Source organism: Polyodon spathula, chromosome 16 (assembly GCF_017654505.1).
Source record: "Polyodon spathula isolate WHYD16114869_AA chromosome 16, ASM1765450v1, whole genome shotgun sequence".
Lineage (NCBI taxonomy): Eukaryota > Metazoa > Chordata > Actinopteri > Acipenseriformes > Polyodontidae > Polyodon > Polyodon spathula.
The window spans coordinates 21,854,124-21,868,276 of NC_054549.1; the positions used below are offsets into that span (position 1 = coordinate 21,854,124).

The 14,153-nt window shown below is 40.4% G+C and overlaps 1 protein-coding gene across 1 annotated transcript; it reads left to right on the forward strand.

Moving 5' to 3' along the window:
• Nucleotides 1–5,194: 5,194 nt before the first annotated feature.
• LOC121328786 (serine/threonine-protein kinase SBK1-like) lies at nt 5,195–10,138 on the forward strand (the record flags this gene model as incomplete). The annotated part of the gene is made up of 4 exons (XM_041273841.1): nt 5,195–5,377; nt 6,365–6,557; nt 8,451–8,653; nt 9,147–10,138. Coding segments are annotated over 4 exons (1,260 nt in total), but the record flags the coding sequence as incomplete, so codon positions are not given.
• Between the last annotated feature and the right edge of the window lie 4,015 nt (nt 10,139–14,153).

Genomic DNA, 14,153 nt, shown 5'->3' on the forward strand with positions numbered 1-14,153 from the left:
TTATTTCATCTAATCATTCAGTCCTGGGCTTCCCTCAAGCAGAAACTGACAATTGTGCAGCATTGCATGGTGCTTGTTTTATGACGTGGATTATAATATAATAATAATAATAACATAATATCTTTATTTTTATATAGTTCCTTTCATAGTGGGCCACCATCCCAAAGCACTTTACAGAGGGAGGCTATTAACTGTGTACTGGGAGCTTAATTGAGACAACTGAACAAACTTGTTTTACTCTTGATATGAGAGCTTGATTGTTATACGTTTTGGTGAATTGTGAAAAAATGATTAATATCCTGTGCTTAACCTCAGACAGCTCAAGCGTCAGGCTGGCTAATGGGAGCGTGTTCTGCTCTGGGAGAGTCGAGGTTTATCACGACAGCCAGTGGGGGACAGTGTGTGATGATGGCTGGGATAGGACCCATGCCCAGGTTTTGTGCAGAGAGCTCGGTTGTGGCTACGCATTGTCTGCTCCAGGATCAGCACACTTTGGACAAGGGACTGGTCCTATCTGGGTGAACAATTCCATTTGTACAGGCTCAGAGTCCTCTGTCATGCAGTGTGTAACTCTTGCTGTTGGAAAAAGTCACTGCAATCATGGAGAGGATGCTGGAGTTGTTTGCTCAGGTCAGAAAACTTTTTTTTTTTTAATCAGTTTGAATACATTTTTAGTTAACATTTCTAAGTCCATTTAATCGTGAATTAAAATAGTTGATAATTGCGCTCTACTGTACTCTTCCCAATACAAGAGTTGTACTTAAAATCATGCCACCTAATTTGGAGTTTATTGAAAAGAGGATTTAAAAAGGTTCGTACTAACTTACTCCCAGAGTTTGAAGCTGATAAATCATTACTTCTTTTATTTGCATTTATTAATTTGAGAAAAACATGAATTTTCTTTTCTTTTTCCAGATTCCTCAAAAAAACCTAACACAATAGTGAATCATGTGAAATCAGGTCAGCTGTTTGCTCAGTGTAGCTGGGCTGGTGAAAAGAACAGTAACGACACCTTTGTCCTGTTTAAAAATAAAGAGAAAGTGGCTGAGACTCGCAGCAACACATTTCACATCAAAGTAGAGACAAGCAACAGTGGGAACTACACGTGCAGGGTGTCCAGAAATGGACAGTCTTCAAATGCCAGCGCTGCTCAGCAAGTGACAGTAACAGGTACATTTTAGCTACTTCTGTTTTTGTCAGTTTTGTTTGCTCCACACTTGAGCGCTTGACCCCTGATCACCATCACTGAATAAAAAAGGTATTTTAATTGACTACTATTGAGATTATTATAAAAAAAACAAAACAACAAAAACTCCTCACTGTCTGTGTTGTGTTGTGTTCCTCTCCTAGCCCCTCCCGCTCTGTCTGTGAGCAGCTCTGTGTCTGTGAGAGGAGAGGATGTGACACTGCAGTGCAGCCTCAGCAGCTCATATCAGAGCCCTGGCTGGTTTAGTCTTTACCGGGGCCGTGAGGAAGTGCAGGAGCAGAGCGTACCTGTAGGAGACAAGAGCTTCACCTTTACTCTAACTAACATAGAAGAGAAACAGCAGGGGGAGTACTTGTGCCGCTATTCCACTCACTCACAGACTGGATGGGTGTTTACTGAACTATCTGCTCCTGTGAATATAACTGTGATTGGTAAGCAATGTTGTGCATAAATTGCCCTTGCAATATGCTATTTCACCAGGCATTTCAAACCAGCTGAACTTGAATCTGTCATTATTATTTAAAGCATAACCAAACTCCAATTGGTGTTTTACACAACCTCCCCTGGTAATCACAGCATTCTCCTGTGCTGTAACTAGCTTTACAATATATTTTTCTGTAATAGCTCCATTGCTTTGATATTTATAATATACACACTGCACCCTGGGTCTTTATTATTAGTAGTATTATTATATGTACTGTGCAGTATAAATTGTGTCAGTTGGAGACAACACTAAACTGCAAAAAAGATGTACTGGAATGCACTGAAATCTGGGGTTTTCATTGGCTAAACCCCAATGTTTCAACAAGACATCCTCTATTTAAGTTTTTTTCTTTGTGTCAAAATATGTATAGTAGTAACTGGACAGTACTGGACCCCTTGAGTTGCACCTTCTTTCCTTTGCTGTCTTCCACAATCAAATCCCTCTGGTCACAGGCACATTCTTCTGGGGTTTTTGTGTGGAGGCATTTTTGTACATTTCGCCACAATTCTGTTTTAAATCCTCCGTATCTTAACTGCCATACAGCTTTAAATCCAGCTAACAAGCCTCCATCCTGATTGTAGTCTTGTTTTAAATCTCGCAAGGGGAGTCTCCAATAGAAATGCAGGACTGTGCTGTCACTCAGTAGCTGGGGCAAGTTTAAAGTATTAAGAACGAATCAACGATAGATACAAGTCAGGAAGGCGGGTCATTGCCCAGCAGCACTGGGAAATGTATTTATTATTATTTTTGTAGTAGGTGTTATTTTTTAATGGGTAAAGGGTAAAGGGTATAGTCAACGTGAATTGAATAACCGTTTCCACAGTTTTTCTGATGTTTTCACATATTTATTGGAGGCTATATGGTCCAGTGGTTAAAGAAACAGGCTTGCAATCAGGCGGTCCCCCGTTCAAATCCCAGCGCAGCCACTGACTCACTATGTGACCTTGCGCAAGACACTTAACTTCCTTGTGCTGCATCTTTGGGGTGAGATGTTGTTGTGAGTGACTCATAGCTGATGCATAGTTCACACACCCTAGTCTCATATCTTGTAAAGCACTTTGTGATGGTAGTCCACTATGAAAGGTGCTATATAAAGATTATTATTATTAATTGGCTATCCACCGTTTTTTTTTTTTTTTTTTTACCAGGGTGTTTTAGCTATTAAAACCGAAAATCAGAAGCCCTACTTATAAACCAAAAGATGGAGGTGACTATCGGAACCTTCTGCTCATTTCTAACCGCACATGAAAGTCTGGTAAATGTCTAAATGCCAATGTTATTTATCCAATTCTTGTTGATTGTGTTTCAGAACCAGGTCTCAACACATGGATTGCTATTGGGGTTAGCTCAGCAGCAGCGCTGATTATTCTCCTGTGTGCAACAGCTGTGTATGTCTGCAGAGTCAAACAAGGTCCTACAAGCAGCGTAAGTCACTTGAGTCAAGCTGCCACTTTTGTACCTTTTTAAATGCACTCTTACATGTGTGACGTCAAACAATCATCTCATTCTAACTTCACTCATGCTATAATGACCAAGTACATAAAAACTGATTCACGTGCAGTAATAATCCACCACGTGGAACCCTTGAGTTCCCTTTGATTTCTTTACACACAATAAGTGGTATTAAATGTAGAAGACTACAGCTTGAGTGAATAAACTACTTTTTTTTTTTTTTTTTTTTTACACAATTGGCAATATTGAAAATAACAAGTCTGAATTTAAAAAAAAAAGCCCTAATAAACATATTTTTGGCAATCTGCAAAAAGCCAGAAAAATATTTCAATATAAGCATAACAATGGAAAAAATAAACAAAAACTAAAAAGCTCAAAATGGTAGAAAAGTATGGATTTTAAAGCTTTGCGGCTGCATTGTGTGAATGGCTCTGGGCGCCACGGTATGGTTTGTCACTGATACAGATTATCATTCCTATTGCAGACACAAGAAGAACAGGAGCTCGTTTACACCAGTTTGAACCCAGACGCTCTGAGAAAAAAGGACTCGAGCTCTGTTATGCAAGAAGAACAGCCAATTTATGCAGCTGTCGTCATCAAATATAAATCCACAAAGTAGGACACCGATTTCCAAAGGCTTGTTGGGTGGCGTCGTCGCTTTCTCACATCTGAGGACTGGGTTCAATTTGATGGTTCTAGCCAAGCTTGATGCACAGAATATCACAATTGCACATTCCATTTTAAATTTTCGCTCAGTTGTTCTGAATTGTGGTTCCACTGAACTTGCTCAGCTCTGGCCAAAAGTTTTGCATCCCCCCTATAAATTAACTAATTTTGCTTCATAAAGTCAAATGAAACCTGCTGGACAATGTTGAATTACACACCGCTGTGTAGTTTTCCATATACTTGATTAAAAAAGCCTGTCATTATCAAACTCTAACATGAAATACTACTGTACTACTATTACGGCTTCCAGTACACTTGTGCGGTATCATTTTGTAAATACTGAGCTGAAGTCATGTGATTTCATAAAAACGCCAGGTGCTCAGCGTTTGGTATTTGAGTTGAGTTAAAATTGCCAAAATTAGTTGATTTTAAGAATCTGTATAAATAGCCATTCAAAAAAGACATGAACACAAGAACAGCGATTCCAATTTCACGACTTCAAGAAAACAATGTCGAGGTCTTGCCATGGCCAGCTTTTTCTCCTGACCCGAGTCCAATAGAACTTCTGTGGGAACAAATCGCCAGTGCCATCCACAGGAGACAACCGTGACCGACCAACCTTCAGCAGCTGCACAGGAAGAGCGGAAGAACATCCCACAGCAGTCTATCCAGAGGCTGATCAGGTCTATGTGTCAAAGCTGCCAGGATTGTGTTAATGCTCAGAGAGGTCATACCTGATATTAACTTTGTAATGTTTTCATTTTGACAGTGTGTCACGTTTCATACTGAAAACCTATCATTACTCTTTGACCTGTATTTTTGTGCACATTTTCTGTGATTTTGTTTCATATCTGTGTGTAAAATATTTGATTAAATCCATTAGACCTGAGTGTTGCATGTCTTTTGTGCATCAGTATATATATATATATATATATATATATATATATATATATATATATATATATATATATATATATATGCATGTATTTTGAAGAGCTCATGTCTAAGTGGGGTAAAATGAGCAACACATGCTCCACCATTTCACTCCTTCTGGGGGAGCCACAGCAAATTAAAATCTTCTGAAGGCAGTGGAAGACGGGGCGATTATCTATCCAGGGATAAAAGCTTTTTGAGTGGGCTTCTGCATTGATTTATCCGTCCCAATACTTCACAGGATGTTAGCATGCGTGCACGAATGTGTTTCAGTCGAGTGTATCTTTCAGCGCATGTTCGTATGGGCGTGTTTGTGTTTCTATGTGTGCCTGCATTTGTTGTGTGCTTGTGTGTGTGTGTGTGTGTCAGGGGAGGATTAATCTGCAGAGGGCAGTTGATACCCTTTCCATATAAAGAGGAGTGCAGTGCCCTTTGCACAGCATAGCGTCTAATCAGCTTTTGAAGAAAGTCCTGCAGCTGAGCTGCTAGCATTGGCGAAGCAAACAGCTGGACTCAAGCTAAACAGCTATACCTACTGCTGCACAGCAAGCAGAGAGAGAGAGAGAGAGAGAGAGAGAGAGAGAGAGAGAGAGAGAGAGAGAGAGAGAGAGAGAGAGAAAGAGAAAGAGAGAGAGGTAAGAGAACACAGCTCTGCAACAAACTTGTGCATATAAAATTATCTTCACTGTCTTGTGCAAGATCCACTACTCACAATTTTTATATTGTTTATGAGAAGATGTGCATTGATTCTTTTTATCATCACACTATATGTTTCTCCTTAAATTTATCATGAATCAACTTTCAGGTCTTTCAAGGCATCATTAATCCAATTATTAAAATATGGGCTTTTGTCCAAAACATCTTGATATAAATGTATTACTTGAATCATTTAAACCATTTTGTACACTGCAGTTTTACCTAGTTTTTCAAACAGTACATATACACATTTCAATGTTTTAATTTGGATGATCCTGTGTAATTTTTTTAAAAACACATTACATTTTTTTTTTTTTTTTTTAAAGATGTGCTTAAATCTATTTAATTTTTATCAAATTGTATCTTCCTTTTTTCATTTATTACAAACTAAACAATGTTGTATTACTTTTGAATGTATTAATCAATCCTTTATCAGGAGTTTACTAGATATTGACTTAGATTGTCGTATTCATTATTATTATTATTATTATTATTATTATTATTATTATTATTATTATTATTATTATTACATAGTTTCTGTTCAGCATACTGGATACCCCTACTGGTTATGCCCTTCTAATGATTTAGCTGTATCATTTGTATCATTATTTCTTGCTGTTTGGGTTAGCTGCATAGAACATAGCTATATTTTCTTCAATCCAAGCAAGTTGCAGCATTAAGGCAACATGTGAATTGGGCAGTACCAGCTGTTACACTCTGGTGCACTAAATCAGAGCTTCGACATGTTTCGAGAGCTTTACTGAGGCCACAGCCCTGCTTTAAACTTCAGGATGTGAAGACTGAAACAGACATGCTCCTAAAACAATTAGCAGAATCCCTTAGTTAACTGGGATACTTAACTCGCTTTAAAGCTACAATTTCAAGCAGCCAAAGCAATCTAGATCTAGCTCTGCTCGTGTGCACAGGGAGAGGAGAGAGACTCTGTCTGCATCACCATGAATCCGATCTTGCCGGCTGACAGGGACCCGATCGAGGAGCTGATGCTGCTGATGGCTCAGAGCCTGAGCAGCCTGGAGATCAGGGAACACTTCAACGTCATCAAGGAGATCGGGAGAGGGAAGTACGGGAAGGTGCTGCTGGTCAGCCATCGCTGCAGAGGTATGGGGGTTACGAACTGGCTTCAGTTCAAGAGGAACGACTTGTTTTTCGTGGCTTAATGTCATTTTAATTGAGGTTTTTATATTTCCTTGTTACTTGATGGTGACTTGGTTATGTTATTATTATTATTATTATTATTATTATTATTATTATTATTATTATTATTTTCTTAGATGCCTTTATCCAGAGCGACTTATAATTGTTACAAAATATCACATTACAGATAAGAGCAGTTATAAAATACAGTAAAGTCAGTAGTAAATATGAAAATAGAATAAATAATTACGTTTGAGAGCGATTTCGACTAAGAGCAGCTCAACTTATAGTAAAACATTTGTTTATAAGGGTAAATTCTTTTAAGAGCAAGTAGTGAGTATGATAAATGGATAAGAACGATTTCAAATAAGAGCAATTACAAAAAAACCTGAATACGGTTACGTTGAAGAGTAAAATCAAGCACAAGGTACAACAAATAGTTACAATTGAGAGCAGTAGTAGAATACAGCAAGGTATGGAGCAGTTCAGTGCAAGTTAATAATAAGAATAATCTTTATTTTTACATAGCACCTTTTATACTGCACCACCATCACAAAGTGCTTTACAAGATAGGAGACTAGGGTGTGTGAACTATGCATCAGCTGCAGAGTCACTCACAACAACATCTCACCCCAAAGACGCAGCACAAGGAGGTTCAGTGACTTGCTCAGGGTCACACAACAAGTCAGTGGCAGTGCTGGGATTTGAACTGGGAACTGCCTGGCTACAAGCCTGTTTCTTTAACCACTGGACCAGACATCTTCAAGTACTGCTGCTATTCAGTGCCATATAGTCCAGTATAGTATGAGTTGTCAGGTTCACAGATACCATCTGAACAGGTGTGTCTTGAGGAGGCACTGGAATGTTGCTCCAATATAGAGGTATTCCCTTTTTTCTCTAAACCTGCCTTTACCTGTTCAAGTTACATTGTCACATGACTGGAATGGAAGAAGAAAAGCTATCACGCTCAAAGCCAGGCTGGGGCAGATTTAGATAAAAATTATCATAAGGCAATATTTGAACAAACCCATACATACCATACAAATTGGAAAAAAATATATATAATACTAAATCATTAAAAAGCCATTGAAATGCTCTTTGACAAGAGAAACAATTGGGACCTCCCTGGCATTTTAAATACAAAACAAATGTTTAAAAAAAAAAAATAGAAACTTCATTAAACCTTAGAGACTGGTAGTTCTAACACTGACTTACAGAATCTACAGCTTTTTATAATATTTCATTGGAATGCGTTACATGAGATATTGTGGCATATCTTACATAACGCATTGAAACGAATCAGTAATTAGAGTAGTCTATCAGATTACAAACTAAACAGGTAACACAGCCAGACACATTTTCCTATTAAAAGGAGGGGTAGGAAAGGTTTTCAAATCCATTCTCTTACCTCGTACCAGTGGGAAAGAAGTAAAGGCTGATGCTGCTTACACTTCCTGTGCTGTACCCCGGAGCCCTTCCAACTTTCTGTAATCAGACACAGGAAATCAGACAAATTATTTTAGCTACACATTGAAGAAACACAATGAAGTTGTACACTTCATTTTCACAGTCCTGGGTGGATAACTGGGTATGCACATTCAAGTATTTCAGCACACACATACAGACACAAATCTCCAACACCTGCACACAGCGGAACTGACAGGCCCACTTACTTCTAAAGGGATTCCAAATTTCAAGGTATATCCTGCGATATACTACTAAATTACATGTTGAAAATAGAAGCAAAATAACTAACACCAGAAGCGGGGGACCGGTGATGTTGCTCAGGCAAGTAGAAGATATTTTAAAAGCCTTTGTCAGCGCGCCGAATAACTCTTCCCATGGATTGTGTTGCAGGCACTCTAATGGCCCTGAAGGTGATGCCCAAGACCTCGACCAAGCTGCAGGGATTCCTGCGTGAGTATTGCATCTCTCTGCACCTGTCCAGTCACCCCTGCATCGTGGGGCTGTTCGGCATCGCGTTCCAGTCTGAGGAACACTATGGATTCGCTCAGGAGCTGGTCCTCGGAAAGGACCTCTTTGCTGTCATCGAGCCTCGAGTGAGTGGAAGGGGGAGGGTTTGGTTCTCTTAGGACCTTCACTTAACCACATCCACTAGTCGTAGATGAAGGCTTTTTTCCGCAAGGTGTGTCTTGTCCAGTGTAGATGGTTTCTGTTTTGGGCACTGCAGCACTGTCTGTTGCTGGGCAGCGTACAGCCCAGCTAAAAAAACATAGTATTTTAGTCATTATACTGCAAATATCACAGAGGAGACAATTCAGCAGCTGGGGAACATTGCATCGGTACTTTGTAAAACTGAATTGCTGTGTTTTGAGAAGCCAATTTAAGGCTCAAGTTCTTATCTGGAGACAGGGACTCGAGGGGCAGAAATTCATATCAGTGGCCTGGCAGTGTGGCATCAGCACTTTGTGATATTGAAAGAGTACTGATTCCGCCGTGGACAGCTTGATCTCGACATGCTTAACCTTTTCAGTGGTTTGAAAATTTGACAGTACTTTAATGCTCAATCTGTGTAACTTTAAACTGTGGCAGGTGGGCATCCCAGAGACTGTGGTGAAGCGCTGTGCCCAGCAGATCGCCAGCGCTCTGGAGTACATCCACAGCAAGGGGCTGGTCCACCGGGACATCAAACCCGAAAACATCCTTCTGTTGGACCGGGCCTGCTGTCGGGTGAAGCTGGCCGACTTTGGGTTGGCTCAGAAGAGGGGCTCGCAGATCCAGCTCGTCTCCGGTACCCTGCCTTACATGTCGCCAGAGTTGTGTGCTATGGGAGTCTCCCCAGACACCGACAGCAAGTCAAGAACGATCCTCATTGTGGAACCCAGCCTGGACACCTGGGCCTTCGCCGTGGTCCTTTTCTGTCTCCTAACCGGATACTTCCCCTGGGAACGCTGCACCCCCAGCGACCTTTTCTACCAAGAGTTTGCAGAGTGGTGCCAAGGGGAGCCGGGCGAATGGGAGGTGCCCTCCCAGTGGAAACGCTTCAGCGACAGCGCGCTTGCCATGTTTAAGAAGCTGCTGGCAGTAAGAGCCCAGGATCGCTACCCAGTCACTGAGGTGCTGGCTTACCTAGATGAGGAGTGGGCGAAGCTTCCTGTGGCAGAGAACCAGAATGAAGATGAGACGACGACTGTGGGCTGCCATGGAAAGGGATTCAGTGTGTGCAGGACAGCTTCTCACTATGGAAGTCCAACGCAAAAGGATATGCAGTAAGGAAGAGTCTTTGAAAACCCTAGCTAGGTGATTTTAATCAGTGAATGGACTGCTTCATTGGGACCTTTTTTTTTAAAACCAAGGCAAAAAGCAAGTAAAAAAATGTATAAAGCCAACAACTAAGCCGGTAATTGGTTCTGAGCAGCGGAAATGATTATTTACTCCTCTTGAAAATGAGCATTTGCTTCAAAAAAAGGGCCTCTTGTACATAGGTCTAACTGAAAATGTATTTTGTACATTTTTCTTGTTTCATTTGTCGGTTGTTTTTCGTTGAATTAAAAATCAATAAAATGATATTATTATTCTTTGCACAACTATTATGTTTGCCATCTCTTAAATCGTCTGGTTACAAACACAGAATTAGTAAGGTCTAAACAGACCCTTTGATTGATATCAGGGACCAAATTAACATTCAGTTACAGGACGCAGAAAAGTCCAGTTATTAGTGCTGTTTATCGCTCATACATAGAGATAAATGCTAATGTTCTATTACCATTTCAAAGTATTTAATAACTCTTCATACAGATCCCAGATTCAATGCACACATGGGATTGTTTGCAGCCTGTGTTTGTGACATCACAACTGCGGTCCTTCAATATCAGTATGATGATGCCACACTAGTATCCTAGAGCTTTATTTCCTTACCGATAGCTTTGTAAAGTTCAACCACGTTGAGGCAATGCAATATCAAGGGTCTCTCATGCAGTATACGGCCTAATGTGCAAAAACACTAAGCAGTAATGTCAGCAGCTGCGTAACCCAAGAACTGAGAGACAATTATCCAAAATATGTCCATTCTGCACAAATGGAGGGATCACAGGGTATATATTGAGGGGGTCGCTGTCTCCAATCAGCGTTTATATTTAGAGTGCCTTGGGGTGCTGTGCTTCGGGAAGCCAATTTAAGGCTCAAGTTCTTAAATGGAGACAGGTGAGCACTCAAGGGGCTGTATGTCATATCCAAGGCCTGGCAACGTGGCATCAGCACTTTGTGATGTTGAAAGAGCACTGAATCCGCAGCGGGCAGCTTGATCACCGAGATGCTAACCTTGTAACAGAAGGACTCCAGTGGCTCCTTCACTAGAGGGGCAGAGGGCAGGGTACAGTTCAGAGCTCATCGGTGTTGCACAGTTGCTGATCTTGGCTGGGGGCCCACAGTCAGCGCTTACTGGATTTTGTGCTCAGGCAGGGTTTGGCAGAAAAAAAATTAATTGATTGGTAAGCGGGTTGACAATAAGTTACATTGAAATTGGAGTAGATAAATATGGTAAAAGTGATGACCGATGTTCTTCAGCAGTGTCAGCCAATGAGAACCGCCGAACACCATAAAAAAACTTAAACGAACACTGTGCTATTGACAACTGGGCAGAGGAAAGCCTGCAAAGGGATTACTGTAAATCTCGCTCCTGTTCTGCCGCATTTCATCATGCTTGCCCTTCAGCCACACCAATACATGCTCTGGCACACAGTCTTCGGCACGAACATTAACAGCATCGCGATTTCCCCTGTCAAGCAACGCAGAACACAGTGCAATCCAACACAGCTTCAGAAGAGGTGCCAACGATGCAGGCACTTTGGTTTAAAAACTATTGTATAAATCTACACAGTAAAAAAAAAAAAAATAACGTAAAGCAATTGTTTTGGCAGGTAACTCTAAACAGACCTGCAAATGGTGATCACATCATAGGCAGGAAAATACTAATAACCGTAACAACAAAGCGGTGACCGAGCCAGGGAGATAATTCCCAGAGTCATACTATCCTCATATTATCACGCAATCAGGCTCAAGGTAATTAAGGGATAAAACAGTTGTCCTGCTTGTCCTTTGCTTATTCTCTAAGAAAATGATTGGCTAACTAATGAAACCTCAAACTATTTCATCACAGTCAAACACAGCAATTTGCCTTACACTGAACGAGCAGCAGAATTAAACAATAGGATACATTTTTCTTGGGTCCTTTCTTGGGTCTGTTGCTTAACATTTTTATCTAAATCAGTCTGCTTGGCTTGTTACCTGCAGCCTTTTTCATCCCATTAAAATAATTGGAAGGTGTAACCATTCAACTCAGCCCCCAGACTCTCGATTTGCGTCTGTTTATATGTATGCAGAGTAGAACAGTCACACTAACATCATTTGAATGGAATATGGGAGGCTGTTCAGTCCTGGCATATAGGATTCTCCAGGCAAGCGCAAATACAGGTTAAAGCTGATAAGTTAATATACTATAGGAGCACCAGAACGCAGAATCAGTCAGAAGATCGAGGAAAATGCAGAAAGAATTAAAATTACATTATTATTAATAACAACAACAACATATATATATATATATATATATATATATATATATATATATATATATATATATAACTGCAGTGTACAAAATTGAAGGCATACGAAAGAAAAGGTTTTTAAAAAATGTACACAAATTTAAAATATCTTATTTTTAAGGCACTGTGTTTACTTTTGTTTTTAAACAGCTGAAGGGCTTTTAGCTGAAACATCCTGAAAATAAAAGATTTTTTAATCTTTTAAACTTTTTGTGTACATTTTTTAAAAACTTGTACTGGCTGTATGCCTGAAATACAATTTCTTTCTTTGCCATAAATCCCATCCTTAGTAAATGTTAGGTGTACTGTTGCAATCTATACAAACTGTATTTCCACTAAAGAGACAGATCAGAGGGGTTCATTTGAACTCATTTAGTATCTTTGTTATGTATTTATGTTTACTATGGTACCACTGTTGAGTAAACTTGGTTATTATATTTCTTAAAAGTTCCTGACTTCTCTGCTAAAGTGCAGCTACGAAAGAGTTTGGGCCATAGTACAGCAAACACATATACATCAAATGGTAGCATGAAAAGAAAAACAAAAGGCAATACCAAATATATATTTTTAAACCTTTAAAATGTTACGCTCATGAAATGGTCAATGCTGTTAAATTATTGGGAGTAAAGGAAAAACGATTCTGAGAACTAGTAATTATTACACAAAATCTGCGACTATTGCTATATTTGCAACCTCTGTAGGGCCTGACAAATAAATAAATAAATAAATCACATGACATAAAGCTGTCAGTGCTCCTTTCATCTCGAGTCCCACTTGAAGTCTAACATCTCAATTACAGGAGCACCTCTTTGCTTCTGCTGCCCCCTACAAACCGCCCACTTTTCCTCCCCCTCCTGTTCTCCCCAAAGCTATTAATCTTATGGCATGCAATGCAGCTGGCAGGCTGTCGAAAGATGCGGGGGTATGTTTGTTTAGGAATGGTTGGTGTGATCTCTGAGATGCCTGGGCCCGTGGCCAAGCCTTCTTTGCTCCGTGTTCGCAGGGGTGTCTACAGGCGAAACGGGATACAGAGCGATTTGTCATCACTACCAGCGGTTCAGTGGGGGATTGATTTCAGAGTTCCAGTGCTTCAGTTCATGACTTCAGGCCCTTCGGGACAGATCAGATACTCATCGCTGAAGGTCCTAGTCCACCAGGGGGCGTGTTTTCATCCTGACCTGAGGCCGATTTGTAAGTGGGAGGATGGAAGTGACACCGGAGCTCTCGGCTGTAAACAACACCCTTAAAGGCTTGTCGTTGGTAGTATAATTTCCAGGAATGTGTTTGGTGGTGTAAACAGCCCAGTAGAAAAGATAAAAAATAAAGTGGAACTGCCTTATACAGTTTCACCTAAACACAAACACAGCGATTCACATAACTTTTATCATTAGGTTCTTGAATACCAGCAGAAATCATTTGGTACGCACCAAAATTAGGGGTCATTGTCTAGCTCCTCCTCCTCCTCCTCCTCCTCCGACAGTTCAAACAATTGGGATGGCAGCATCAGAGACTGCAACAATAGTTTCTGAATGTTTAACCCTGGTCCGACATTACAATTTTCCCTTTCCGGTTCGATGGTGAACCCTGTCCGACATCAAAAAGCCGTCAAGCACAGGTCTCTAGTCATTTTTTCTCCAGAAAAAGCAGAGAAAACCTTTCAATGGCCGAGTGAGACCGATAGGAGCCGAAAAAAAGGGGCAGTTCTGAGCAATACACACAGCCCCTGCACCACAGAGATAACACGGACACAAACAAAGGAGATAGCTGCTTCTGCATTCAGCGCTCAAAGAATATCACAGACATTTGCCAAGCTTTTTGAGCTGCTATAGTTTGAGATGTTATAGCTTTTGAGATGTTATATTATGTGTAAAATAAACAGTGCCTGACAGGCATTCAAATCCAAAACTCTGGGGATTCAAAACCAAAAACCCAAACACTAGGTCACTTTATTAGTGTTGTTGCAAACTTGACGGCACAGCAGTATTTATATAAGGCCATG